We start from the raw sequence: 16,455 nt of genomic DNA on the forward strand, positions 1-16,455 counted from the left end.
CGCCAGGAAATGCTGGGCATGGTAGAAAGAACATTTCAACCATCAGCTCATGCACAGGAGAAATGCATGAGCCTGACTAAAAAGCTTGCCCCAATAACCCAGTAAGGGTGAGATTCTACGCTATCCCTCTAAGGCAGTGGTGCTCAACCCATGGCCCAATCAGCACACAGCTGAGGCCCAGGTGACATCCTCAGGGCCATACAGATAATATATATATTGTGTGAATGTGGCTCACATAACACACAGAGAGCTGCATATGTGGCCCACAATGGTAGATAGGTTGAGAACCACTGTACTAAGGGTAAGTCTACACCACAAAAAAAAGATCCGGGGCAGCAAGTATGAGAGCCCGAGTCAGTTGATCCAGGCGAAAAAACAGCAGTGGAGATGTTTGGGTTGAGCTGAAATCTAGCGAGGAGGGAGGCGTCTCGGAACCTGGGCTCCAGGCCACGTGGGAATGTCTCTACACTGCAATTTTTAGCCCTTTATAGACTCATAGACTCATAGACTTTAAGGTCAGAAGGGACCAATATGGTCATCTAGTCTGACCTCCCGCATGATGCAGGCCACAAAAGCTGACCCACCCACAACAGAATCTTCCAGCCTGCGACCCCTGCCCTATGCTGCGGAGGAAGGCGAAAAACCTCCAGGGCCTCTGCCAATCTACCCTGGAGGAAAATTCCTTCCCGACCCCAAATATGGCGATCAGCAGAACCCCGAGCATACAGGCAAGATTCTACAGCCGGACCCTCATTTTACCCACGATGGCACGTTAATGCCTAATTGACTAAAATCACGTTATCCCTTCAAACCATTCCCTCCATAAACTTATCAAGCCTAATCTTGAAGCCAGAAAGGTCTTTCGCCCCCACCGTTTCCCTCGGAAGGCTGTTCCAAAATTTCACCCCTCTGACGGTTAGAAACCTTCTTCTAATTTCAAGCCTAAACTTCCCCACGGCCAGTTTATATCCATTCGTTCTCGTGTCCACATTACTACTGAGCTGAAATAATTCCTCTCCCTCCTTGGTATTAATCCCTTTGATATATTTAAAGAGAGCAATCATATCCCCCCTCAGCCTTCTTTTGGTTAGGCTAAACAAACCGAGCTCCTCGAGTCTCCTTTCATAGGAAAGGTTTTCCATTCCTCGGATCATCCTAGTGGCCCTTCTCTGTACCCGTTCCAGTTTGAGTTCATCCTTTTTAAACATAGGAGACCAGAACTGCACACAGTACTCCAAATGAGGTCTCACCAGCGCCTTGTATAACGGAAGCAGCACCTCCCTGTCCCTACTAGAAATACCTCGCCTAACGCATCCCAAAATCGCATTAGCTTTTTTCACAGCCACGTCACATTGCCGACTCATAGTCATCCTGCGATCAACCAGGACTCCGAGGTCCTTCTCCTCCTCCGTCACTTCCAACCTATGCGTCCCTAACTTATAACTAAAATTCTTGTTAGTCATCCCTAAATGCATCACCTTACACTTCTCACTATTAAATCTCATCCTATTATTGTTACTCCAATTTACAAGGTCATCCAAGTCTCCCTGCAGAATATCCCGATCCTTCTCCGAATTGGCAATACCTCCCAACTTTGTGTCATCCGCAAACTTTATCAGCCCACTCCTACATTCGGTTCCGAGGTCAGTAACGAATAGATTGAATAAAATCGGACCCAAAACCGAACCTTGAGGAACCCCACTGGTGACCTCCGTCCAACCCGACAGTTCACCTTTCAGTACTACCCGCTGCAGTCTCCCCTTTAACCAGTTCTTTATCCACCTCTGGAATTTCATATCGATCCCCATCTTTTCTAATTTAACCAATAATTCCTCGTGCGGCACAGTATCAAACGCTTTACTAAAATCGAGGTAAATTAGATCCACCGCATTTCCTTTATCTAGAAGGTCTGTTACTTTCTCAAAGAAGGAGATCAAGTTGGTTTGGCACGATCTGCCTTTCGTAAACCCATGTTGTAATTTGTCCCAATTGCCATTCACCTCAAGGTCCTTAACTACTTTTTCCTTCAAATTTTTTTCCAAGACCTTGCATACTACAGAAGTTAAACTAACAGGCCTGTAGTTACCCGGGTCACTTTTTTTCCCCTTCTTAAAAATAGGAACCACATTAGCTATTTTCCAGTCCATTGGTACCACCCCCGAGTTTACAGATTTATTAAAAATTATCGCCAAGGGGCTTGCAATTTCTCGCGCCAGCTCCTTCAATATTCTAGGATGGAGATCATCCGGTCCGCCCGATTTAGTCCCATTTAGCTGGTCAAGTTTGGCTTCCACCTCTGATACTGTAATTGCAATCGCCCCTCCTTTATTCCCCTCTGTCCCGCTCCCTCTATTCCTAAGCCCTTCATTAGCCTTATTAAACACCGACGCAAAATATTCATTTAGATATTGTGCCATGCCTAGATTATCCTTAATCTCCACTCCATCTACATGCTTCAGCGGTCCCACTTCCTCTTTTTTTGTTTTCTTCCTATTTATATGGCTATAAAACCTCTTACTATTGGATTTAATTCCCCTCGCGAGGTCCAACTCTACACGGCTTTTGGCCTTTCTCACCGCATCCCTACATGCTCTGACCTCAATAAGGTAGGTTTCCTTGCCGATCTCTCCCCTCTTCCATTCTTTGTACGCTTTCTGTTTTTTCTTAATCGCCCCTTTGAGACGCCCGCTCATCCAGCTAGGTCTAATTCTCCTGCCTACTAACCGTTTCCCCTTTCTCGGGATACAGGCCTCGGACAGCTTGTGCAACTTCAGCTTGAAATAATCCCAGGCCTCATCTGCCTTTAGCTCTCTAAGTATGTTAGCCCAATCCACTTCCCTAAGTAGTTGCCTTAATTTATTGCGAGTCCCAGGAGCCCGCATCCATTAATTTGAGCTCTGAGACTCACTGCCATGTTGTTGTTTTTTGGCAGTGTAAATATACCGTGAGAAGCAGAGCACAGAACTCGCAGCACACGAGTAGGAGGCTTCTGGTGGCTTTAAGCCACCTTTGCATACAGTTGATTTTAGACAGTTGCAGAGACTGGAGAAGCCCTCAGTGTAACTTAGGTCATCCTCAGAATCTCTCCAAGTTACAGCGACCTGGCAATGCTGCCTAGAATCTCTGCAATGCTATGTGTTGTGGCCCAGTCCCCAGTCCCACCCCATGGGCTGACCCAGAGTTTTTAGGGATCCTTTACACTGCTCCAGACCTCTTACCTGCCGTAAAACAGTCACAGCGGGAGGGGAGAGACAGCCTAAGCTCATGGCTTGATTGGGCTAAATGCATAGAGCTGGCTGCAATTTGCATATTTAACTTAAAAGGAATAGCTCCCTTTTGTGTCTGTTATTCCCTCTAGTGAGACGTGTGCACAGCGTTTCTACGCACCAGAATGGCATCCTGAAATGGAAAAGCCGGGTCAAACCCCCTGTGGCTTAAGTAAGTTCTCCTTTAAATTTTCCCCAAATTCGTTTTGCACATGAGGCACGGACCCCTCAGAAAAAAAAGCCTTTCATTCCAGCAAATTCCAAGCCATGTCGCTTGCACAGAAGTGGCTACAGTATTGAGAGCTGATTCCCATTCACCCAATGCCTTGGCACCTCTCTTGAAATGAAGCAATTAGTGAGTGTCTGTGACATCTGAGTGAGCTCTGTTGCCTCACAAAGCTCTCCGAGGCAAAATACAAGCCAGAGGCACAGTGGAGGCCAATTGACCTAGGTTGGTCTTAGAAGTAATTTTGTTGCAGTCACCCGTGGATTGAAGAGCCCGGCCTGCTCTGTGCAATCAGAACGAGAAGCCAAGTGGAAACAGGCAAAAACTGAACAAGAGTTTTCCCTGCTCCTGCAGAGAGATAACAGAGGGAGGAGAGAACTCTGCAGAGATAAAACTGCAGAGATAAAATTTCTCGATACTTTAAATGACTGCTTCATGGAGCAGCTAGTACGGGAACCCACAAGGGGAGAGGCGACTCTAGATTTAATCCTGAGTGGAGCGCAGGAGCTGGTCCAAGAGGTAACTATAGCGGGACCGCTTGGAAATAGTGACCATAATACAATAGCATTCAACATCCCTGTGGTGGGAAGAACACCTCAACTGCCCAACACTGTGGCCTTTAATTTCAAAAGGGGGAACTATACAAAAATGAGGGGGTTAGTTAGACAAAAGTTAAAAGGTTCAGTGACTAAAGTGAAATCCCTGCAAGTTGCGTGGGCCCTTTTTAAAGACACCATAATAGAGGCTCAACTTCAATGTATACCCCAAATTAAGAAAAACAGTAAAAGAACTAAAAAAGAGCCACCGTGGCTTAACAACCATGTAAAAGAAGCAGTGAGAGATAAAAAGACTTCCTTTAAAAAGTGGAAGTCAAATCCTAGTGAGGCAAATAGAAAGGAGCACAAACACTGCCAACTTAAGTGCAAGAGTGTAATAAGAAAAGCCAAAGAGGAGTTTGAAGAACGGCTAGCCAAAAACTCCAAAGGTAATAACAAAATGTTTTTTAAGTACATCAGAAGCAGGAAGCCTGCTAAACAACCAGTGGGGCCCCTTGACGATGAAAATACAAAAGGAGCGCTTAAAGATGATAAAGTCATTGCGGAGAAACTAAATGGATTCTTTGCTTCAGTCTTCACGGCTGAGGATGTTAGGGAGATTCCCAAACCTGAGATGGCTTTTGTAGGTGACAAATCTGAGGAACTGTCACAGATTGAAGTATCACTAGAGGAGGTTTTGGAATTAATTGATAAACTCAACATTAACAAGTCACCGGGACCAGATGGCATTCACCCAAGAGTTCTGAAAGAACTCAAATGTGAAGTTGCGGAACTATTAACTAAGGTTTGTAACCTGTCCTTTAAATCGGCTTCGGTACCCAATGACTGGAAGTTAGCTAATGTAACGCCAATATTTAAAAAGGGCTCTAGGGGTGATCCCGGCAATTACAGACCGGTAAGTCTAACGTCGGTACCGGGCAAATTAGTTGAAACAATAGTAAAGAACAAAATTGTCAGACACATAGAAAAACATAAACTCTTGAGCAATAGTCAACATGGTTTCTGTAAAGGGAAATCGTGTCTTACTAATCTATTAGAGTTCTTTGAAGGGGTCAACAAACATGTGGACAAGGGGGATCCGGTGGACATAGTGTACTTAGATTTCCAGAAAGCCTTTGACAAGGTCCCTCACCAAAGGCTCTTATGTAAATTAAGCTGTCATGGGATAAAAGGGAAGGTCCTTTCATGGATTGAGAACTGGTTAAAGGACAGGGAACAAAGGGTAGGAATTAATGGTAAATTCTCAGAATGGAGAGGGGTAACTAGTGGTGTTCCCCAAGGGTCAGTCCTAGGACCTATCCTATTCAATTTATTCATAAATGATCTGGAGAAAGGGGTAAACAGTGAGGTGGCAAAGTTTGCAGATGATACTAAACTACTCAAGATAGTTAAGACCAAAGCAGATTGTGAAGAACTTCAAAAAGATCTCACAAAACTAAGTGATTGGGCAACAAAATGGCAAATGAAATTTAATGTGGATAAATGTAAAGTAATGCACATTGGAAAAAATAACCCCAACTATACATACAACATGATGGGGGCTAATTTAGCTACAACGAGTCAGGAAAAAGATCTTGGCGTCATCGTGGATAGTTCTCTAAAGATGTCCACGCAGTGTGCAGAGGCAGTCAAAAAAGCAAACAGGATGTTAGGAATCATTAAAAAGGGGATAGAGAATAAGACTGAGAATATATTATTGCCCTTATATAAATCCATGGTTCGCCCACATCTCGAATACTGTGTACAGATGTGGTCTCCTCACCTCAAAAAAGATATTATAGCACTAGAAAAGGTTCAGAAAAGAGCAACTAAAATGATTAAGGGTTTAGAGAGGGTCCCATATGAGGAAAGATTAAAGAGGCTAGGACTCTTCAGTTTGGAAAAGAGAAGACTAAGGGGGGACATGATAGAGGTATATAAAATCATGAGTGATGTTGAGAAAGTGGATAAGGAAAAGTTATTTACTTATTCCCATAATACAAGAACTAGGGGTCACCAAAAGAAATTAATAGGCAGCAGGTTTAAAACAAATAAAAGGAAGTTCTTCTTCACGCAGCGCACAGTCAACTTGTGGAACTCCTTACCTGAGGAGGCTGTGAAGGCTAGGACTATAACAATGTTTAAAAGGGGACTGGATAAATTCATGGTGGCTAAGTCCATAAATGGCTATTAGCCAGGATGGGTAAGAATGGTGTCCCTAGCCTCTGTTCGTCAGAGGATGGAGATGGATGGCAGGAGAGAGATCACTTGATCATTGCCTGTTAGGTTCACTCCCTCTGGGGCACCTGGCATTGGCCACTGTCGGTAGACAGATACTGGGCTAGATGGACCTTTGGTCTGACCCAGTACGGCCTTTCTTATGTTCTTATGTTCTTATGTTCTCCCCATCCTTAGAGGGAGCCAGAAGGTGAGCACCACCCCCACAGGTGAAGGAGCTGTATTCGCGAGCACAGCACAGGGGAAAGAGAGCTGCTGGTAAGAGGAGCAGCAAAACCAGATGGTGGGAACTATTCTCGAGACAGCCTTATAGGCTCAAAGGCTACAGTGCACCAGGATCACTGCAGGTTCCATCGGGTGTTAAATCTTCACTGAGTCCTCACTCCTTTTGCAGCACCGCTGCCTGCTGCTTCACCACACTCCTTGTTTTCTTTCCACACTTAAATCGTTGTGGTTTTTGCCCATGCTGCCCAAGGCCACCACCTTCTCTTTATTCAAATCCCTCCTTAGCACCCACTGTTTTGGTGAAGGCCAACAACGCTAATGCAGCTGGCTGAGAAATACTCCCACGCACCTGCCATATAAACCAAAACAAAGCCTGGCTGTGCTCGGGGTAGAGACCATCCTACAAGCTGGATTGTTTCAGCTCCATGCTCCTTGCTGCTGGGATGGGTGCTTTGTGCACTGTTCAGCAGCAAGCTACTGGAACTCACTGAGGTCTTCTTCCAGCACCCTCTTTCTTTAGGAACTACTAGCCTCTCAAAGGCCTCTCAATACTATCAGTCACAGCCTTTAGCTTCTAACGGGGACAGAGTCCCTGTCACGCTCTGTAGATGTTCCCCTCCAACAAGAAATACCTTCTCTGCACTCATCTTCAGCAAGCCGAGTCCCATCGTAGTCCCTATTTTATATAGAGATGGAGGCCTTGTCTGTATTAGCATTGCGTTTCACATTTCCCACCCTTGCTCCAGCCCTATCGATGGGAACACTGTGGAGTGTGTGTGGGGCGGCTAGTGTAGGACTAGCCACCGGTATTGTCATTGAGGCAACAGAACAGTTTGGGAATTTGAATAAGCATCCAAATATCCAAGCCCTTCGAAGTTCATTTTTTTACTAGTCAGAATATGGGTTCTGTATGAATCAAACAAGATGAGTGAACTGAAGCCTGTGAATCTCTATACCAGTGGTTCCCAAACTTGTTCCGCCGCTTGTGCAGGGAAAGCCCCTGGCGGGCCGGGCTGGTTTGTTTACCTGCCGCGTCCGCAGGTTCGGCCGATCGCGGCTCCCAGTGGCCGCGGTTCGCTGCTCCAGGCCAATGGGAGCTGCTGGAAGCGGTGGCCAGTACGTCCCTCGGCCTGTGCTGCTTCCCGCAGCTCCCATTGGCCTGGAGCAGCGAACCGTGGACACTGGGAGCCGCGATCGGCCGAACTTAATTTGCTTCTGATGAAGCACTCGTCATCACACTCATAGCAACTGCAATACAAGGATCGGTAGATGTAAAATCTTGTATAGAGGTAATGGATTTAGGCACCCATAACCCTGGTCTTCAAGGGCCTCCTAAATCCAGGATTTAAAAATTAAAACGCGATACGCTGCTTTAACAAAAAAGAAATGTCAAGAACATGTTGTCTCCTGTCAAAACACCATGAAAAAGCGCAGGGAGATGGTAGGGGGTTCTGCTCTTAGACAGGAAATGCTGCTGCTCTGTTTATTAACGATGCTGCAAAGTGCATTCCCAGCAAGACTTATCAGTGAAAAATCAGCGGGGGATGAAGTTATAGCCTAGGCTGTGGCAGAAAAGATAGATTGACATGAGGGGTGGGCTCTGTGTTTATACTTTATCTGTTATACGTGCAATGTGGGCACAGCGTAAAAGCACTTGCTGTTTCTCACTCAATGCTCACAATCTCATTGTTCAAAAGTGGACAATATGCCTTGCTTTTCTGACACTGTTTATTCATGGACATTTAATTTGATGAGCAAAGACTTTTTCAATTCCAGAAACTTTGTGGAACCTGCCGCACACACTGCGTACCAATGTTTACCATAGACAAAACTGAATGTTTAGACCAAAGCCTATCTCAAAATGAATGTGGATCTACTGTCCCTTGATACATGTGCGTAGTTCCTAATACTCTTAACAGGATTTATGCAATGCATTAAAGAGAGAAAAGCAGAGAGTCATCAGTTCTCTAAGCACTCTTCTCCTATACTCATCGGGACAGATCCTCCAATGGGGTCTACTTGACTTCCATGGAGATATGACAACTGAATTTACACAGGTTGAGGATCTGCCCCATAGTATGTTCAAATAATTCCAATTGAGATAAGAAAGCGACCTCCTAAGTAATTCCCAGTATAAAATGATGCTATGGATATTTAGATTACTTACTTTTTGATATCTCAAATGACTCAAACTTCACTGGCTGTATGTAGTTCACCAGGTTAGACATTTCTTCAGTGGCCATGGCTTCTCTGCCAGCAGTGCCCTAGAACAAGGATACAAGGGAAGGCTTTGTGTTTAGTGCATATCAAACGTCACTGGTGGGATTTCTATAAAGTAGACTTTATATATCTAAGACTCCAAGTGCCCGTTACCTGCTACAGCAAAGTCAATGGGAGCTTTACCATTTACTTTAGTGGGTGTGGGATCAATGTCCAATAGATCATTATTTATTTGTATATGCAGATTATCTGGCCTATTTCCCTTTGATATGTGGCTTGGCTTATCCCCCTTAGGCTCGTCATCTAGAGGAAGGGAGTCATTTTTGTTTGTTTTTGTTAACAGGATGTTAGCCAATGAAATTCACTCTGAAAGACGTGAAACTCTTGGAGGGAAGGAGGAATTTCAAGGGGACAAAAGGAATGGACATGTGAAATAGTCTTAATTAGCCTTGTGGGAGTTTCACAGATTTATGAAGAGGAGACCTTACCCTCTATTTAAAAGTTAAAACACATAGCTGATATTTTAAGACCTTATACATGCCTGTAAGATCCCTGGGGAACAGACTGCATTACCTTATCTTCTGAAAAGTGCTGAGCACATTGTGAGCACCCATATAAATGAATAATAATAAGTGTGTCTCCTACAGATTTCAACACAGAGCTGTCACAGCATAGTTATATATAAGCTTGTATATATACAGATATAGGTATACACATATATACATACATATATATACACACACACACACACACACATAATAAAGAAGTAGCTGTCTAAAACTGATTAATTATATCTTATTTTACTAAGTTAAAATATGAATAAAGTGAGCAACAATGTGCACGTGTTGTTTAAGAATCCTTTTAAGATTATTGGCAAATATTTCTGAAGTTCGTATTATGTTTTAAGTGCATGTTTTCCTTTTTCCGCTAGATGGCAGTCCAACACTTAGTAATGCAAGCCAAATTAAAGGACCAGAATCATTCCAGCACTATTTCAAAATATTTAAATCCTTACTTCATCCGTTGACGATTTTTTGCAGTCATCATCATAGTCATCGTCATCGTCACTCTCGATCTCTGCTTCTCCTGCAACATTTTAATTACAATACAATTGTTGGCTGAAACAATGATTATAATACCAAGACTACCTTCAAGTACTGTTGCTTTAGAGGGTTCAACATTTTAGGGCAGGGATTCTCAAACTTTGGGTTGGGACCCCTCGGGGGTCGCGAGGTTATTACATGGGGGGGTCGCGAGCTGTCAGCCTCCATCCCAAACCCCGCTTTGCAGTCAACATTTATAATGGTGTTAAATATATCAAAACATGTTTTTAATTTATAAGGGGGGTCGTACTCAGAGGCTTGCTATGTGAAAGGGGTCACCAGTACAAAAGTTTGAGAACCACTATTTTAGAGGGACTGCCTCTTATATAAAACACCAAATTCACTGTCTTGAGTGGTTTAGCCATCCTCAACATCGCTGACTTACTTTGGGGAATTTGCCTATCAAACAAACAATTCCTTTGTATCTTTGTAAAGGACTTTTGTGGTCAACAAAACAGTGATTCAGAACAGCAGTTTAGATGTTAGAATAATGAACTAAAAAAAAAAAAATGCTGCATTGTGATAGTCCGTGCATATACAATATCCCATATTATTTACCAAGGATAGTCCAATAGTTAGGACTTGGGCTGACTTGAGTTCAAGTCTCTCCTCTGCCACAGATGTCCTGTGTGATGTTGGGCAAGTCACTTACCTTTTTCTTTATGCCTCAGTTCTCCTTCTGTAAAATGGGGATAATAGCACCTCCCTACCTCACAAGGGTGTTGTAAGGATAAATACATTAAAGATCCTGAGGTGCTCAGAAACCATGGCAACGGAGACTATATAAGTACCATTACTTAGACTGTAACCTCTTTGTTTGTACAGTGCCTAACACAATGGGGCTGCATTCTCCATTAGCCCTTATGCACTACTGTAATAAACTTAGTTATTACTGCTAACAACAATGTACTTATTCAGTAAATAATGTTTTGGGTTAAATTAAAATATTTAATATTTTTATTATCATAATATATTGAAAATTGTGAGGCAGATACTCAGTGGCTATAAACTGGCAATAGTTCCTTTGATTTCAATGGAGCTATTTCACTGTTTCTGTCCCTGCATGTTTTCCTAGCAGTCAGCTCTGAGGTAGCATATCACGTACATACCAGCAGAGGACAGTGCAAACTAAACAATGTGAAGAAGCTGCTTAAATAGCATTCTTTTACTCAAAAAGTACTGAATGAGTAGATGAGACTGAATCACACAGATTTTTAAGCCTTGTTCTCAGTTATTTTATACCAATCAAAACCCTATGGGCAAGACAGATTAATTTGTTACTAAATCAAAGAAACATTTTCTCTCCAAATAACATACTCTTATTATAGTGCTTTCAGGAAACAATCACGTTAAACAAAAAATGCAGCCTTATCTTTCTCCTTAGAAATTTCTACTGTAGGTTTTACTTTCAGAAAGAAGCCATCAAAACTGAGCTTTAACTTACACAGCAGATGCCTACATGGACCTGCTAGGTCAATATGTTTTATGACAGGCTGCATAAATCTGTTTATTTCACAACCTTTTGCCCACGGTTTTCACTTTTCTCCGTTAGCCACGGCAAAGCAATTTTCTTTTGGCACCAGGAACGGCTAACATCCTTGCCTGCTGCAAAAACAACCTGCAATGTGAGAATTTATCCACAATGCCACAATCTTCCTCCTTGGGGGGGAAGAGGTAATTCAGTCCCGATTCTTCGTCTCAATTCATGGCCTGATTCAAAGCCAACTGAAGTCAACTTAACGACCCCTATTGACTATGTAGAGCACATATAATGAAAGCAACATGGGCTACTTTCTCAACTGAGCTATGTTTCCCCAGGCTGGGTTTCCTCCCAGACACTGGTGTTGATATGTCATGTCTTTATTCACGAAAAAATCTTTGTCTGAACATTTCATTGAAGAAAATAACATGATTGCTCAACAGGCTCAGGGGATAGCTTGGGGAACTTGAATGTATTGCTAAGAGCCTGAAGTGTTCTCGCTGGATTTCCAGTAACAGCCACTGGCGATGAATCTCTTAATTTATTCATTTAGATTAGCAAAAAGCACTTCCTAGAGTCCATTAAAAGGGAAGACGAGGCAGATTATGGCAAACTTGCCTGCTGAGATTAGTATATATTGGTGGCACCCGTTGGTTTGCAGCTTATTATTACCAGATGTGTCCATGCAGGGAAATCGGCAACATATTACCTATTTATTTTAAAAGGTTTAACTGAAAAATCCCCGGTTAGATCAATTCTCACTTCCCAGGGTTCTCCTGGGACAGCATAAACTGCAGCTGTGGAACACTCTGTTTGCAGGAAGCTGGGAATGGGCGACAGGGGATGGATCACTTGATGATTCCCTGTTCTGTCCATTCCCTCTGGGGCATCCCCTCTTATGTACATGTACGGGTCTACAAACAAATACTGCAAATTAATACAGCTTTAGAAACTATGGGTCAGATCCTCAGCTTGCCAGAGCTCCACTGACTGTTGTAGTGCTACTGGAATTTACACCAGCTGAGGATCTGGATTTATGACGTTAGATGAAGCTACAATGAAAACCATGGCGGGGGGGGAAGGATAGTTGAACAGAGTCTGACTACAGATATTTGAGCACTATGTATGCAGTCAGATAAGAGATGGTGCTAGATACTGGGGTTTCCAAAGAAGCCTAAGAGAATTAGGGGTCCAATATTGAATGAAATTCAGAACCGCTTTAGGCCCCTTTGCAAATCCCTGTCTCAGTGAATAAAAATGTAAAATTCACTTGTGCAGTTCTGTTAGCAGTCTAAACTGCACCAATATAGCTCAAAAAATTGGAAAAAGTCCAGCGGAGGGCAACAAAAATGATTAGGGGGCTGGAGCACATGACTTATGAGGAGAGGCTGAGGGAACTGGGATTGTTTAGTCTGCAGAAGAGAAGAATGAGGCAGGATTTGATATCTGCTTTCAACTACCTGAAAGGGGGTTCCAAAGAGGATGGATCTAGACTGTTCTCAGTGGTACCAGATGACAGAACAAGAAGTAATGGTCTCAAGTTGCAGTGGGGGAGGTTTAGGTTGGATATTAGGAAAAACTTTTTCACTAGGAGGGTGGTGAAGCACTGGAATGGGTTACCTAGGGAGGTGGTGGAATTTCCTTCCTTAGAGGTTTTTAAGGTCAGGCTTGACAAAGCCCTGGCTGGGATGATTTAGTTGGGGATCGGTCCTGCTTTGAGCGGGGGGGTTGGACTAGATGACCTCCTGAGGTCCCTTCCAACCCTGATATTCTATGATTCAATCAACCTGCAGCAACACCTTGTGCGGGAAAGCACCTTTTATTTACTCTTTGGATACCTTTCAGTGCTCACATACTTTTTAGATTTAGGAGCTCATTTTATTTAGCTTGTAAATTTAAAGCGGTCACTTGCTGACAGCTGGCAATGGGCCAGCTCCTCGGCTGGTGTAAATCGGCAAAGCTCCTCAGACTACAACCAGGGCCGGCTCCAGGGTTTTGGCCGCCCCAAGCAGCCCAAAAAAAAAAAAAAAAAAGCCGCGATCACGATCTGCGGCGGCAATTCGGCAGGAGGTCCTTTGCTCCGAGCAGGAGTGAGGGACCGTCCGCCGAATTGCCGCCGAATACCTGGATGTGCCGCCCCCCTCCGGAGCGGCCGCCCCAAGCACCTGCTTGCCAGGCTGGTGCCTGGAGCCGGCCCTGACTACAACAGCACAATGCTGATTCACACCAGCTGAGGAGCTAGTTCTAAAAGCTTTAATCCATTTTTACTCAGTCACCCAGGGAGCACATATGCCTCCTTCATCTTCCCCTAACACTCCTGCAACTTTCCATGAATAGTTCCTCTGTAGACCATAGTGAATTTCACCCTAAGAGGGAAGGGTTAAGAATTTGCCCCACTATTTTTAAATGTTAGCCAGGCACTTAGCAGTTATCCAAACTTGGCTACTTTGAGCTGTCAGTTGCTTTGGGCCTTTATACTAAATAATCCGTCCACGTCAAGCCCATGAAAAACAATCTACCGCCAATGCGCGAACAGAGGTAATATGGAAAGGGAACAAAATACCACGATGCTAGGAATGAGATTTTCTTTTGCCAAAATGAAGCTCTAATCCAAACCAATTTCTCAAAGTCTGATGATTTGGCCAGCATACAATGCTGCAGTGAAGCTGGTGGGATACAGGCATTTTCAACTCACAGAAAAGTGACTTTAAAAAGTTTATAAACCAACTTAGTGAATCAGGTGCAAACCCTTGTGTGAACACACTTATTTTGGGTTATTAATAATAATATTTTGCTGCTATATTTTGCTTATAAGTACATCCAAAAGTCATCTTTAAGACTGTCCCAAATCACTTTCAACTAAAGCCTAGCTTAAAATGAAATACAAGTCTCTGCACCTTTTGCATCAGTTTGAGTAAAACGGTTTTAAATTGCACCTGTAATTAAACGGGCACAACTTTCTCATGTAATAATAATACCCAGCACTTATTCAGCACTTTTCATCCACAGATCTCACAAGTGCTTAACAAAGGAGGTCAGAATCATATCTCCATTTTTCAGAAGGGGAAACTGAGGCACAAGGCAGTGTCGTGACTTGACCAAGGTCACCCAGCAGGCCAGTGGGCAAGCAAAGAATAGACGCTAGGTCTCCCAAGTCCCAGTCCAGTGCTTTATTGACTATGCAACACTGCTTGTCAAGGCAAGTCCTTATTCTCACAAGTCCTGTATACCGCTATAAAGACATTGAAATAATAGATTTTTAAAAAACCTACATTACAAGAACTTTAAGCTTGCAAAAAATCACACAATCAAAAGTTAGGAATTTAAGTTGCCTGTGCTACCTTAATTCAGCTGTCCTGTGTGTATGCATTATGATAGTCTTTAATTACATGACAGGCTGACACCTGGCATAGAAAATGTCACCCCTAATGCTTAAAGTTTGGCAAAGTTATAAGCAACTGTAAACGGGGTCTTATAATGCAAACTGTTAGGCAACCTTAATTTTGGGCCATGCTATCTGCCTACAATAACTGTTTAGGTTGCAAGCTCTTCAGGGCAGAGACTGTCTTTTATGATGTGTGTGAACAGTGCCCTGCACAATGGGGCGCTGATCCCACATGGGATTTCTATGCGCTATCATGATACAACTAATACATGATGATAACCTTCCTGTTTTAAATCTGCATTCAAGAAATCAGCTAGTGACCAACAAGAAATGTAGTATTACCTACTGCTTCCCATTGGCTAAGATCCCTATAATCACCAATTGCCCAGGGCTATGAGGTCCAGATCCACGCCCTGGTCGTGAGAGCCCTGGGCGCGTGGGACCCTCACAACGAGCCGGTGCTGAGAGCGTGCGGAGTCGGTTGACGCTACACCCGGCTCATGAGACAGCTCATGGTGTCCGACATACACCTCTACCCCGATATAACGTGACCCAATATAACATGAATTCGGATATAACGCGGTAAAGCAGCGCTCCAGGGGGGTGGGGCTGTGCACTCCGGTGGATCAAAGCAAGTTCGATATAACGCGGTTTCACCTATAACGCAGTAAGATTTTTTGGCTCCCGAGGACAGCGTTATATCGGGGTAGAGGTGTATACACGGAGCACATCACGGGACATCGTCAGTACCAAGTCGAGTAATCGAGAACGCCAGTCAGGAAATAACCGACTTCCTTCCTTCCCTGACAAACCAAGGGACGCACCCCACCCATGTACTTATTCACTACACCAATACTGACTTGGACTCTAAATACATTCGATGAGTGGCGTACCCGAGATCACTTATCCAATCTGGGTCTATGCTGGTTATGTACTATGTATATACCTTATGAACCTTGTAACCGACACTTGTAATCCCTCATAACCCAAGCCTGACCCCAGATGTACAGTACCTTCCTTCTTAACTTGTGTAAATTTGATTTTAAACATTAACTTTAATAAAAATTTTAAATCTGTTCTTACCTACTGCTTCCCATTGGCTAAGATCCCTATAATCACCAATTGTACTGGATAATTAGTTTCAATATTATTTTACCTGTTTCTCACTAGAACATAGGAACTTAAAAAAACAACAATTTAATGTTGTTTGTTATCGGAGTGCAGAACAAATCTTAGTGAACTCGGGTAGATAGATATATTGCTCTCAAATCAAAAAGCAGATAAAGATACTTTTATATATTTTATTTATTGGAAATTGCTCTTCAACTTAGTTTGCCCAGTTTTAGCCTGGAGCAAGTTTTTTACCTTCTTCAGTACAGAAGGTTTACACTAGAAAGAGTGTAAACTCTAGCTGCATGAACAGTAAGGACTGTGCATTGCGTGTGGGTGGGAGCAGCTACGGGTATAAAAGTAAGAGCAGAGTGTGTTGATAATTAGAAAAATCAAAGCTAAGTAAATGCAAATAATCTACATCCATGTATTGGTAACTGCAGTGTCTCAGGAAAATGAATCCGTTCTCTGCCCAGAGGAATGTACAGCCCAGGCTAATCCATTTATTTGTTTTATTTAGGTGAGTAAAATGGGAACAGAGCAGTGTATTTTCATATGGAGGAGTGGGAATTAATGGGAGTCACATGGTTAAATATTGGTGCATTGAGCTGAGAATATGCCATGAAGTAATACAAGATGCAGGTCCCGATTTACCCTGGCCCTGCA

At 43.3% G+C, this 16,455-nt stretch overlaps 1 protein-coding gene across 1 annotated transcript in view; it reads right to left on the reverse strand.

Moving 5' to 3' along the window:
• The window catches only part of PLCB1 (phospholipase C beta 1), a 633,260-nt gene that overhangs the window by 139,555 nt on the left and 477,250 nt on the right, over positions 1-16,455 (reverse strand). The window contains exons 15-16 of the mRNA XM_065400502.1: positions 9,727-9,797; positions 8,659-8,755 (exon numbers count right to left, since the gene is read on the reverse strand). Of these exons, the coding sequence (XP_065256574.1) occupies positions 8,659-8,755; positions 9,727-9,797 (168 nt within the window). The remainder of the gene's footprint in view (positions 1-8,658; positions 8,756-9,726; positions 9,798-16,455) is intronic.

This window comes from Emys orbicularis, chromosome 3, assembly GCF_028017835.1.
Source record: "Emys orbicularis isolate rEmyOrb1 chromosome 3, rEmyOrb1.hap1, whole genome shotgun sequence".
Lineage (NCBI taxonomy): Eukaryota > Metazoa > Chordata > Testudines > Emydidae > Emys > Emys orbicularis.